Source organism: Heterodontus francisci, chromosome X (assembly GCF_036365525.1).
Source record: "Heterodontus francisci isolate sHetFra1 chromosome X, sHetFra1.hap1, whole genome shotgun sequence".
In the NCBI taxonomy this organism is placed as follows: Eukaryota; Metazoa; Chordata; class Chondrichthyes; order Heterodontiformes; family Heterodontidae; genus Heterodontus; species Heterodontus francisci.
Genome location: NC_090421.1, coordinates 1,094,690 through 1,108,194, shown reverse-complemented (window position 1 = coordinate 1,108,194; position 13,505 = coordinate 1,094,690). Strand labels below are relative to the sequence as shown.

The 13,505-nt window shown below is 42.2% G+C and overlaps 1 protein-coding gene and 1 non-coding gene across 3 annotated transcripts in view; one reads left to right on the top strand and one right to left on the bottom strand.

The window, feature by feature from the left end:
- timeless (timeless circadian clock) overlaps positions 1-12,041 on the bottom strand; it is a 63,251-nt gene extending 51,210 nt beyond the window's left edge. Inside the window, exons 1-6 of one of the 2 annotated variants that reach the window (XM_068024534.1) lie at positions 11,722-12,041; positions 9,646-9,786; positions 7,401-7,554; positions 6,109-6,223; positions 3,764-3,826; positions 2,211-2,312 (exon numbers count right to left, since the gene is read on the bottom strand). In XM_068024534.1, the coding sequence (XP_067880635.1) occupies positions 2,211-2,312; positions 3,764-3,826; positions 6,109-6,223; positions 7,401-7,554; positions 9,646-9,730 (519 nt within the window). In that variant the 5' untranslated portion in view covers positions 9,731-9,786; positions 11,722-12,041. Of the gene's footprint in view, positions 1-2,210; positions 2,313-3,763; positions 3,827-6,108; positions 6,224-7,400; positions 7,555-9,645; positions 9,787-11,506; positions 11,701-11,721 lie in introns of those variants that run through there. The other variant, XM_068024533.1, reaches the window with a different exon arrangement.
- trnas-cga (transfer RNA serine (anticodon CGA)) lies at positions 12,028-12,109 on the top strand. Its single transcript has one exon. It is a non-coding gene; the product is annotated as a tRNA-Ser (tRNA).
- The last annotated feature ends 1,396 nt before the right edge of the window (positions 12,110-13,505 follow it).

Genomic DNA, 13,505 nt, shown 5'->3' with positions numbered 1-13,505 from the left:
TTCAGTTAAATGTTAAATACAAACAAAATTAGATTTTTAGAAAGAGATTAAGATTCCCTGAACTCACTGAACTCCCAGTACTCTGTTCAAGTCGCACTCAGTGCCCAACCTCACCAGGCCCAAACTGGAATAAGCAAGTAGGAATCCACCTAGGAAACTGACATTTCATACAAAAAGAGCAACTGCACAATTAAGCAGTAGAGGTAAAAATACTAGGAGAGTGCTTCCATTTTTTGTAAAATCTGGTTTTAAGGACTTATAGTTGAATTATGGACATTGATTCATCTGGAAGCTTGAAGAGATGCTGAGTTTTGGTTTTTTTTTTTAAAAAGAGGTCACCAGAAGGCTTCCTGGAATTGGTTTGTAAACAAGCCCTTACTGGAAGGCACCTGTTTTCAGATAAAATACCAGCAGGGAGATCGTTGTTTTGACTTGGGGAAGATGTTTACTGGCAAGTGACAGGTCAAGATTTATAGGGGTCAGGAGGCTTGATTCTTGTGAGATTGTTTTGGTTTCGCTTTGGACAGCAAGTTGGAGTGTGCTTGGAAGACAGTTGGTTTTTGCCTGCCAAGAAAACACAGCTCATCTTTCTCTCTCTTGGAAAGAAACCCTGCGTGTCCAGTGTGTCAGTCTCCTCTTTCCTCCTGTATTTGAAGAAACCCTGTATATCGAATGTGTGGGAACTGAAACCCCTGTTGCTGCATTTCTTGGAAAGTCTACCCAAACTGATCTTCAACATCGCCTGGAAAGAACTGTTCTAGGAAGATCCCAGTGACAGCCGTCTATACGCATTTGAGACGGCAAACCAAAACAAAGGACATCTTTCCATATCTTCTCTTCCTTCTTCAAGAATTAGCAAGTATTTAACCCAAGTGTTTTCTTGTCTGTTTTTTGTAATAGAGCACTAAAACGCAAATCCCTTTATTTTTCCAATTAACCAATGTGTGTGTGTGTGTGTGTGTGTGAGTGGCTAAAGTAAAAAGGGAACGTTAATATTTCAATCTGTGCGTTTATGCTTCATTACTGGTTATGTTTTATAATAAACTGATAATGTTGTTGTTTATTAAAGAAACCTAGTTGGTGTGTTTTATTCTGGGATAAAAATAGTCTATGATTGACCGTATCGGTAAGTGGGAAAAAATATAAATAAATGATGTGATCCGGGGAGAAATGGAACTAGAACAAACAGTGCATGCCTCCCGCCTCAGTCATAACACATAATGGAAATAGAAAAAATCTTAATAAAACGTTTCATAACTAAGCTCAAGGCATCATAGGAGAAAAACTAGAGAAGGAGGGATTTCTATGGAATACTAGTTAAGAGTGAGAACAGAATTGTTATTCATGGTATAACGTGTGAAGTTTATTTAGTTGAGGCTGTATTTCTCTCTGTTATGCACACTCACCCTTTGTGGTTAGCACCGCAACCTCACAGCTCCAGCGACCCGGGTTCAATGCTGGGTACTGCCTGTGTGGAGTTTGCAAGTTCTCCCTGTGTCTGCGTGGGTTTCCTCCCACATGCCAAAGACTTGCAGGTTGATAGGTAAATTGGCCATTATAAATTGCCCCTAGTATAGTGTAGGTGGTAGGGAAATATAGGGGACAGGTGGGGATGTGGTAGGAATATGGAATTAGTGTAGGATTAGTATAAATGGGTGGTTGATGGTCGGCACAGACTCGGTGGGCCGAAGGGCCTGTTTCAGTGCTGTATCTCTAAACTAAAACTAAGCTTGTGTGCAGGATTGACACCCCACTGAGAGGAGAACTGCTAATACAATACATTTAACGGTTTTGTACTAAATTGCCACACAAGGAAGATATCCATACACCCATTTGTGTTCTTCAGACCTCCCTTGTTCCTTCATTTTGCGCTTTAAGGTAGGCAGCATAGATCGAATAACATCATTGAAATGAGTGTGTTGTTGACAGTCCTCCAACCTGCTTCTGAAGTCACTTTTATGCAATCCACCTGTACCCAGCCGCCTTCAAGAGACAGACACTATTTAGACAGCTCACTATTTGTGTGACAATCAACAGAATACCTTTTCCTTTAATTACAACTTATAGAAATGAATACATCAGCATGCCTATTGTTTACCCCATGATTGATGAATAATAGAAAAAAACGAAGCGTCAAGCAACATTAAATACCAAAAAGAGAAACAAAGGATTTGAAGGCTATTGACTAGATATAATTTAACACAACAGACCTTCTCCTCCTCAGGGTCAGGGGGAACATGTAGAACATTTCGAACCAGCAACAGGATCCTTTCAATCAGCAGATTATCTTCCTCCTGCCTCTGCTCCCAATCCTGTTACAAAAACATCAGCTTTTAAGTGGGGAGAAAAGAACCTCACAACCAAGTGTAATTCCTGTAGCAGCATTTCTTTAACAGCAGATAAAACACCTCTATCCTGTCCTCAATGGACATCCACACGTACAGTTTCCATCAAGGGTCAATGAACAGTAATCAGCAGCAGGAGCTCATGGGCCATATTCCTCCTCCCTAAACCAAGGAAATAAAGGCCAACTGTAGGAACCCGAGTGCTGTGCTGGCTGAGATCACCAAGCTCTGCACCAACCAAAAATGAAACTTGGGAACTTCAAGTATGGTTGAGGAACATAGCAGGTGGTGTTTTTACCCACTGAGCTATTACAAAGAACAGTACAGCACAGGAACAGGCCAGTCGGCCCTCCAAGACTGCGCCGATCTTGATGCCTGTCTAAACTAAAACCTTCGGCACTTCCGGGGTCCGTATCCCTCTATTCCCATCCTATTCAAGTATTTGTCAAGATGCCTCTTAAACGTCACTGTCGTACCTGCTTCCACCACCTCCCCCGGCAGCATGTTCCAGGCACTCACCACCCTCTGTGTAAAGAACTTGCCTCGCACATCCCATCTAAACTTTGCCCCTCGCACCTTAAACCTATGTCCCCTAGTAACTGACTCTTCCACCCTGGGAAAAAGCTTCTGACTATCCACTCTGTCCATGCCACTCATAACTTTGTAAACCACTATCATGTCGCCCCTCCACCTCCATTGTTCCAGTGAAAACAATCCGAGTTTATCCAACCTCTCCTCATAACTAATGCCCTCCAGACCAGGCAACATCCTGGTAAACCTTTTCTGGACCCTCTCCAAAGCCTCCACGTCCTTCTGGTAGTGTGGCGACCAGAACTGTACACAATATTCCAAGTGTGGCCTAACTAAGGTTCTGCACAGCTGTAGCATGACTTGCCAATTTTTATACTCTATGCCCCGACCGATGAAGGCAAGCATGCCGTATGCCTTCTTGACTACCTTATCCACCTGCGTTGCCATTTTCAGTGATCTGTGGACCTGTACGCCCATATCTCTCTGCTTGTCAATACTCCTAAGGGTTCTGCCATTTACTGTATCCTTCCCACCTGTATTAGACCTTCCAAAATGCATTACCTCACATTTGTCCGGATTAAACTCCATCTGCCATTTCTCCACCCAAGTCTCCAACCGATCTATATCCTGCTGTATCCTCTGACAATCCTCATCACTATCCGCAACTCCACCAACCTTTGTGTCGTCCGCAAACTTACTAATCAGACCAGCTACATTTTCCTCTAAATCATTTATATATACTACAAAGAGCAAAGGTCCCAGCACTGATCCCTGCAGAACACCACTAGTCACAGCACAGCCCTCCATTCAGAAAAGCACCCTTCCACTGCTACCCTCAGTCTGTTACAGGCTAGTTTTTCTTTTAAATAAAGCTGTATTTCACTTACCAGCTGCAAGAGATCATAGAGTTTTTCACTGAGCACTCCAAACACCTTTTCATCTGCAAAAGCCTACAACATAAAAGACAGTGATTTAACTACGCAGTACATTAGTAGTGCTTCAAAAAAAAAAAAAAGAGTGTAATTAATTAGGTACAATCCACAAATAATTCTAGATTTCAACACTAATCCTACTGGAAGTCATTGCATTTCCCAATAAAATGACTTTTTAATTTCTAACAAGTTGCTGGACGCCAGCACTGATGAAACTGCCTCGGAAAACATCCTGAAAGCAGAAATGACTATAGCTTCTCTCTGTGGCAAATTGAGTCTTGTTACGCCAAGAGATGCCTTCATCACTGCCATTTGCAAGGCTTCCCTGCCCCCACATTATGCATTGACTGTTCTGAACAGTTCTTCTGGTGGTTTTCATAAAAGTAGTTTTTACATATTGCAGATTTTAGATAGTCATTTAATTGATAACATCAGTTGATATAGTCTACATGGACTTCAGTAAGGCTTTTTATAAGGTTCTGCATGGGAGATTGGTTAAGAAAGTAAAAGCCCATGGGATCCAGGGTAATTTGGCAAATTGGATTCAAAATTGGCTTAGTGGAAGGAGGCAGAGGGTGATGATAGAGGGTTGTTTTTGTGAATGGAGGCCTGTGATCAGTGGGGTACCGCAGGGATCGGTGCTGGGACCCTTACTGCTTGTAGTGTACATTAATGATTTAGACGGGAATATAGGAGATATGATCAGTAAGTTTGCAGACGAGAAGGCAGCAGCACAGGTAGATAAGGTGGTTAGGAAGGCATACGGGAGACTTGCCTTTATTAGCCGAGGCATAGAATGTAAGAGCAGGGAGGTTATGATGGAGCTGTATAAAACGCTAGTTAGGCCACAGCTGGAGTACTGTGTACAGTTCTGGGCACCACACTATAGGAAGAATGTGATTGCACTGGAGAGGGTGCAGAGCAGATTCACCAGGATGTTGCCTGGGCTGGAGCATTTCAGTTATGAAGACAGACTGGATAGGCTGGGGTTGTTTTCCTTGGAGTGGAGAAGGCTGAGGGGGGACCTGATTGAGGTATACAAAATTATGAGGGGCATAGATAGGATAGATAAGAAGAAACTTTTTCCCTTAGTGGAGAGGTCAATAACTAGGGGGCATAGATTTAAGGTAAGGGGTAGAAGGTTTAGAGGGGATTTGAGGAAAAAAAAAATTCACTCAGAGGGTGGTTCGAATCGGGAACACACTGCCTGAAGAGGTGGTAGAGGCAGGAAAACTCACGACATTCAAAAAGTATTTAGATGAACATTTGAAACGTCATAACAAACAAGGTTACGGGCCAAGTGCGGGAAATGAGATTAGTTAGGACGGCTGCTTGATGGTCGGCGCAGGCGCGTTGGGCCAAAGGGCCTGTTTCTGTGCTGTAAAACTGTATGACTCTAAGTTAGGTGCCTCCCCAACTGCAACCTCTTTAGGTCACTCTGAAGGGACTTGGCTGATAGCCTATTCTCTGCCCTGTGACTGGCTGCTGAGTGATGCTCAAAATAAGTATGCATCAGGGTGACTTGCTCTTCCTCCTGCCCAGTGAGGCAGCACCAGACCTCCAACCATTTTGTGCCCCGCCAAAATACTGCTGAGCTCAGCTACTCACCCAGCTGTACTATGTGCACACAAACCTGTCTCCTATCCTACTATGGTACATCATGCTAGAGCTATCCCACCATGTCACCTTAAATTGCTTTTTTTACTCCAGCCACCAGCCCCCCCCAACCAGATTTCCTCCCATCCTTCAAGGCAGGAGGGTTGATGTGTGCTTCTATCTTGTGCAAGTGTATATTCTTCATGAGGGTCTATGCAGTGAGTGTTGGAAGACCATTCAACTATGAATGGCATCACAGCCAATCCATAACCTGATTGACTGTCTGCTTCTCAATAGCATCCTGACTGATTCAATTGTGGCTTTCAAAGGGGAATTGGATAATTATCTGGAGAAAAAATTTGCTGGGCTACAGGGAAATGGCGGGGGAGTGCGACTAGCTGAGAAGCTCTTGCAGAGAGCTGGCACAGACACGACGGGCTGAATGGCCTCCTTCTGTGCTGCAACCATTGTATGATTCTAAATGAAATGAGTTTAGATAGTCTCAAAGGCTCACGGCTATAGTTGTAGTTGAAGTTATATTCCTTTACTGCAGCCATGCATCTTTGGAATCCCTGAAAATGAAGCATTAATTCTTGTTCCCACAAAGTTTGGAGATTTAAAATATTCTTCTGTTAAATATGGCTGACAATTAAGCTGGAATCTCACATCGGACATAGCTTCCTTTCCATTCTTAATGTACTTGCCTCTTTGTATCCTTGCAGATATGAAACCACTTGCATAAAGTGATGTCTGAAGGTAGGGTTGTCAGGAACCTTCCCAAAACACAGAAGTGCTGGCTGCGTTAGATTTACCAACAATCTAGAAACAAAACACAGGACAGGAACACACCAGGTATCACATTGTGTTAAAAATGAAAAACAATTATTAAAATTGGTATGTACTGCTCCATTCAAAACTCCTATGTCAACAGTGTTGGAGGCTTTTAATGTTAATGTGTCCACATCTGACACCTGTCCCATCACATTTTCAATAGGATTTTTCTGTTTATAGACAGTTCTGGGTGCTGCAACTCCAAGCTCTGGCCACCAGAGGGAATTCCTGGACTCTCAAACTTCTCTGGCAGCCATTTTAGTAAAGGTGAGCACACACCGAAGGTTTTAGACTTTTTAAACAAAAAGTGCGCTAAATTTGTACTACCCCTACAGTTGTTTTTAAAAAAAATTCAAGTCCCCCCTGCCCCAGACCAACCCTGACACCAAACCCTACCAAGGAGCTAAACTTCACTCGTGCCGGACATTGGCCCTTTTGATTCCCACCACTATTTGGAACTTTTAGAGCACCTTCTGTGGTGATATCCCAGAATCAGAAGTAAATAGCACTAATGACTGCAAACAATCTCAATACTGAAAAGACAAAAATGCAACCTTGAAGGAAACAGCCAAGAACAGAACATCAAATCTCAATGACCTTTAGCTCACCCCCTCAATCGCCATGTGGCAAAGCCGACTAATGAATATACAGTTCAGGCACACTGCAAGTCCTAGCCTGTTACTGGTTACAACCCAACCTCCCCCCACCCCCATTCATGCATAGTTCTCAGGCCCTAATTTAAACACTCGACCCAAGACTAGGTTTGAAACCTTATTAGTTCCCCCACCCCAGAAGACATTTCATGCCTTAGCTCCCACCCCACCTTCCTTTCTCCTCTAGAGTTTCCTTCTTTAAGCAACATTGTGTTTCTGTGATTTCTCAAGCTCTACTTTGAAACATTCATCACTAGAACCCCACCAAAAAATAAGCCCCTTTGGAGAAGCTAAATGGATATTGAGTTACCACCTTATCTACTTGATTGCAGCAGAACAAATCACCCATTTCAGACAAAACTAGCTGATTCACATTTCACTTTTGTAGTTTGAGACATCACCTAAATGCGGAAACTGCACTATTACTATATAAATTCTTTGCCCTTTTCCAAACAGGGGGCACTCTGCAAAAATTTTCCATGCAGCAAAACTCTTTCAAGTTTGGTTCATACCTGATAACTGCTTCATACAGCACCTTCTCCTGAGGGTACTGTGCGATAATGGGCAGCAAGTCATTCTGTAGAATCTGTGCAGCTCCCAGCTGCTGCCGAATGTCTCGCGTCTCATCTTCGTGTCTTAGGTACCTGATTAGGTCCTTGATACTCTCTGAAAAACAAGAATGAATTCCAGTCACATCATTAACTTTTAAAAAGAAATATCACTTCTATTCTTCTCCAATTCTTTTCCTGAAGGCAGTGGCTCTTGCTGAGGTATGGTTCCACTCAAGCGGCCATTTTTTAGGCGTGAGCAGAGAATGAGAGCGCTGGCTGGCTAAGCAACCACGATGGGCATCACAACCAAACCTGATTCTGTTTCTGTCCAACATCCACATGTGCGCTCTCCAGAAAGAATCCTTAGACAGCAAAAGGAAAATATCGCAGGGCCATGGGGAAAAGAGCTGTGCGATTAATTGGATAGCTTTCAAAAAGCTGGCACAGGCACGATGGACCAAATGGCCGCCTTCTGTGTTGTATCATTCTATCAGGAGCAGGAGCTCTGGTTGTTTTCCTTTCCCCATCCCTAGAGGCTCCAAGGCCAAGTGGAGCACTGTGGCTGGAGTCGGTTTATTTAACACAAACCATGGATCAAGTCTGAATTTCTTGCTCTATAAGGCTTTGAGCAGCACATTGGTTAACTGAACTACAACAGCTCAAGTGGCTGTTTCAGCTCGTTCCTTGATCAGTAACTGTCACTGTAACTAGCAAGCACAAGAGAAAATGGACAAGTTATCTTGTACAAGACCCTCTATATCATAAATGCTTTTCTATGACAGTGAGGAAGGTGGGTTACCAGTACTGCTAATCATCAGCTAGGTTTTCCCCTTTTTAAAAAAAAAACTTGGTTGACTGCTAATGAAGGGAAGAGGAAAGCTGAATTGAACCTGCCCAAAAACTCTATGCTCTTGCAAATATTTTATTGTTTATGAGACATTGCTAGAACAGAATGTTACACAGATAAATTTAACAACCAATCACTACACTCTTGGAAGTAATTCACAGCGTGAAGCACATTCAGATGCTCCTCAATGGGATAAAGTGCTTTACATTTTGAAGTATTAGGATGGTTGAGAGTCGTGCCATCACCGGGACAAGATTCGAGTTGTGCATTAATGTACATTAACAGGGATGACCTGAGAGAGGTCTTTAAGTTTATGAAAGGGCTTGGACAAGTTTCCGTTTATGGCTGGCGGCTGGGGAACCTGAACTAGGGGACCATCAAAATAAGACAGTCACTAATAAATCCAATCGGGTAATTCAGGAGAAACATCTTCACCCATAGTGTGGTGAGAATGTGGGACTCGCTACCACAGGGAGTGGGTTGAGACGATCGGCGTAGATACATTTAAGGGGGAAGCTGGATAAACACGTCACAGAGAAAGGAATAGAAGAATATGGTGATAGGGTGAGATGACGAGGCATGGGATGAGGTTTATGTGGAGAATAAACACTGGCATGGACCAATTGGGCCAAATAGCCTGTTTCTGTGTTGTACATTTTTAACAGCGGTTGTATCACAATCATTAGTCCTTCAGCCTGGATGCATCAAAATGAAATGCAAGGCTGTCAGTATCCGCCATGACAGTCACTGCAGTGAGTAAAAGGAATAATGCCCTATCTGCATAATAAACACTGCAAATAGCTAAAGTTCAGATGATTATAAACCACTGGTGCTTTGCTACCATGGTTTCTGTTGTCATCTGAACCCTCGTTATGATGCCAATTACAGCTTTACAACTCACTTTCAGATACATATGTGGTGACGAACAGACATTGGAGTGTAACATGTAAAGCAGTATTCGTTACATATGATTTCTGTTTTGAATTGTTTATTATAACTTTCTGCAGGTCAGTTGTCACATTTGAATCCTCGTCTTTTTTTTTAAATCTCTCCCCACCATGTGACTCAGTAAATCATGTAAAGTCAGTAGCCATAACTGAAGGATGGTTTAATTTTAAAAGCTCAAAATGAACAAAATAACAGAAATGCGAGATTTCAGTTTATAAAAATAATAGTAGGTGGCATAATTGATAAAATCAGCAACGCACATGACGGACTAATGGCTAATGACTGCCAACAAAGCGCAACAAAATCTGTCAACTGTGCATTACAACTTTTATAGAATTTGTAGCAAGCCTCAGGATCAAAGCAGCACAACATTTAACCCATTGCTGAAAGTTCTGGCCTGAAATGACTCACCTAAACAATCAGGCTCTTTGTGATAATTGTCTCCTTCTAGGTACCCCAAGGCACTACATGTTGCTAATAGTTCACAGTTCATCATGTTCAGGTCCACACAGTGCACTCCTCAGAGCAGTAGAGACATAGGACAGAAGCAACCTGGAACAACAGAAAAGCAGGGGGGAGAGAAAAGGGTGAAATCCCACCAGCCTATAACAGGGACAGTGCGGAAGAACCATTTTGTCACCGGCCTAAAAGAACACTATAAAAATAAAATGTTATGAAGGGGGGAGGTGAGAAGAGACAAACAAAACAGACGCATCTGTGCAAAGAAGACAAAAGGTGCCCTATTCCCACACTTCTACCAATGCTAATTTTAAGGATCATCGACCTGAAACATGAACTTTGATTCTCTCTCCACAGATGCTGCCAGACCTGCTGAGTATTTCCAGCATTTTCTGTATTTATTTCTGATTTTAAGCTAACTAACAGGAAGTAACGATGCATAGTGATATGGTCACGGTGGAATGAATTCCTGGTCTCAACCATGCTGCTCTAGGAAAGAGAAAAAGATATGAGTATCGCATTGCCCTCCCTGAGCTCTTACTAGAGTCCTGGCAGCAGGTGCAAAGGAGAGAAGAACTAGCAAAAGTCACCCACTGCCTTCTTGAGAGGAGAGGGACTGGTACGAGTCTTGGGGCCTATTGGCTGCAGTCAGCCTGTGGAGTAAACACAGATTTCCCACCCAAAAGAAAACCAATCCCTGCCCTGAAAGAGCACAAGAACAACCCAGAATGACTAGAGTTTCAATCTCTTCTGCTCCCCTTCCATCCAGTGGAATCACCTGTGGTCAGCAGTACCTTTGTTAGTACAGCAACAAATGGGAATAGCCTTACATGAAGCACCACAGGCCCAGTTCCCCTGGCACTGAGGCCAACTGTACGAAATGAAATCAGTAGACGAGGAATTGAACCTGGGAACATTTAGTGCTACACCAGGCAGTGCATTTACCCACTAGGCCTTCAAGTGAACTTCTCACTAACTAACTGAACAGAAAATCTTCCTTCTTTCTAGTATGCTCTACCATCCCTCACAAGTGCAGGTTGAGAAACGTTGTTAATGCAAACTGTATTAACCTCAGGATACCAGTCTAGTTGTACTTTGCCATCCACTGTAAAATGGGAAAGGTTTACAAGGTCTAACAATTAATAAATGCAATTTTAGACTCATTGAGTGTCACATGTGAGTAACACTCACATCAGTAACAGCACTCTCTAATACAAAACAGGGAACCAATGGCATTTTTTTTGTGTAGATGGCTGTTGAGTCTACGCTGAAATACAAAATGTGCAGATCCAGATTTTAATGCCTTCTATCCATCAGCTGCAGGTCTAAGAATAGCAACAGGGAGAAATATCAATATGCGCCAGTGGTGTTTGGAGGTTGCACTTAAAATGTAGAAGTGTCTTCTCACAGAAGTGACATCTCTAGCAAGCACAACTGTGGGCCCTTCATTCACCTCAAGCGTCAGAAGGAAATATCAGTTGATCTTTGTACATAGACTGAGCTTTTCACAATTTAAACCTCAGTATATTATTGAGCCTCGCATAATTTTTTTCAATTTATGCACATTTATAAAATGTGTAAAAATTAAAACGGGAGGCATCGCTTCAACAAAGGAAAGTGGAAGGGCAGGAAGAGGGAACAGTTGAAGATAAGGTGATGAAACTGCCCAAAGGAACTTTTAATCTAAATGCAAGAATATTACTTAATAGATTTGCAACACTAAAAGTGACAAAGTGCAATCCTGAACGTTTCAGGTTGAAAGGATTTAAGTTAGAAAAAAAACAAAAGGACGATTTAAGGAAAAAAAGCTCACCTCAGGTTTACAAGAATTTAGGATTAAAATACTTCAAATATTCCAATCCGTTCCTCATCCAAATCTGAACAAACGCGCGCTGCACAAATCCCGCCAACCCCAGAACCGCCCAATTAGAAGGAGGAGGGTGGGAGTGAGAACCCTGGGAGATAAATAAAAAAAACAAACTAGGGACAAGTAAGCAAAAAGCAAAACTTTAACATGCTAACGTATACCATTATGTATTATCTGCCTCGTGTTAAATTCCAGAACGGGTAACAAAATATTGCAGGAGCTATAAACAAGAGTTGGCCACCCCTGTCGAGTTAAAATAGTCCAGGCGCGAGCAACAACACAAAACTCATTTTTCATTGAACAGAAACTATTTCGGATTTTCTTCGGATCACTGATTGTTTGTCACGTATTGTAAAAGTTCTCACAGTTTAAACTGTTCGAACGGTAAAGTGACCCCTTAAATCGGTAAAACTGGCTCCAACCGTCGTGATCTTGTGTTAAAAGCGCTCTCTACTGACTCACTATGAGTCACGGTGGCCGAGTGGTTAAGGCGTTGGACTCGAAATCCAATGGGGTCTCCCCGCACAGGTTCGAATCCTGTTCGTGACGATGTATGTTTTGAAATAAGTAATCTGTTTTCCAAAACATTTTGCTCTTGGCGGAGTTTAATTATGGCTCACTTCTCATACAGATTAATACAGCGTTGTGTTCAGGATAAAAAATCTTGTCATCACAGAACTGTGACAGCACAGGAGGTGGTCATTCGGTGCACCGTCTCTGCGAATGGGCAATTAACCGAGCGCTTAGCGTCTTAATGTTTACAACACGTGAACTCCGCTGAATTATCAACTAAAAATTATCAATTAAAACTATGGAAGGAAGCTTCTGAAAAGCTTATACCCTTGCAATTTAAAATCATAAAGCCTGTTCGCAACAGACTAAAATTATCATCTTAATGCATAGACAAAAACCTTTAGTTAAAAATGCTTCAGTAATTCTTGAATGAAAGGGTCTCACATTCATTTCCCTGATGTACAAAGAGTTTACAATATTTTATTTATATCACTCCAAATAAATTCTCAGAGGAAAACAGTTCCTGTACTTAGAATGTGATGTCACCCCTACAAAATATGAAAAACATTCATGAAACCACAGGTAGAAGAATTACCTAACATCCTTATATTTTTTCTGCCTTTTACATAGAAATGCACAGAAGTTGTTAGAACGCAAAAAACGGCTGACCAGTTTGGGTCAATGTTAACCCTCCAAATGAGCTAATCACATTTACAAGCCGTTTCCAGATCCCTTCATACAGCTATCCAATCTAATCTTAAAGGTTGCCATTGTTTCTGCCTTAACCACTAACCCTGGAAGTGAATTCCACAACCTCACATCCCTGTTTCTCTCGCCCTCTGTTCGAAATTTCTTAAATTTGATGGTATCTATTGTTACAAAGATTTCCATTTTTGTATTGAAACCTGGGATTCTATATTTTTAAAAACTGAAAAGGATTTCAGTGGACATTGAGACATCTGGAGATAGCTGAACTTTATGGATGCCTTTGGAAGGAAGACAGGGTCAACCAGAGGTTCCTGGTTTTGACCAGTAAATACATACTGGAAACCAGGTAATTTCAAGGAAACCAGCAGGGGGTTTGACCTAAGAGCCACCCTGATTAGAATCCAGGACCAGCATGTTCCTGTGAGGAAGAAAGACAAGTTTGGCAAGTTTCGGGAAGCTTGGATAACACGGGATATTGTGAGCCTAGTCAAAAAGAAAAAGGAAGCATTTGTAAGGGCTGGAAGGCTAGGAACAGATGAAGCACTTGAGGAATATAAAGACAGTAGGAAGGAACTTAAGCAAGGAGTTAGGAGGGCTAAAAGGGGTCATGAAAAGTCATTGGCAATCAGGATTAAGGAAAATCCCAAGGCTTTTTATACATATATAAGAGCAAGAGGGTAACCAGGGAAAGGGTTGGCCCACTCAAGGACAGAGATGGGAATCT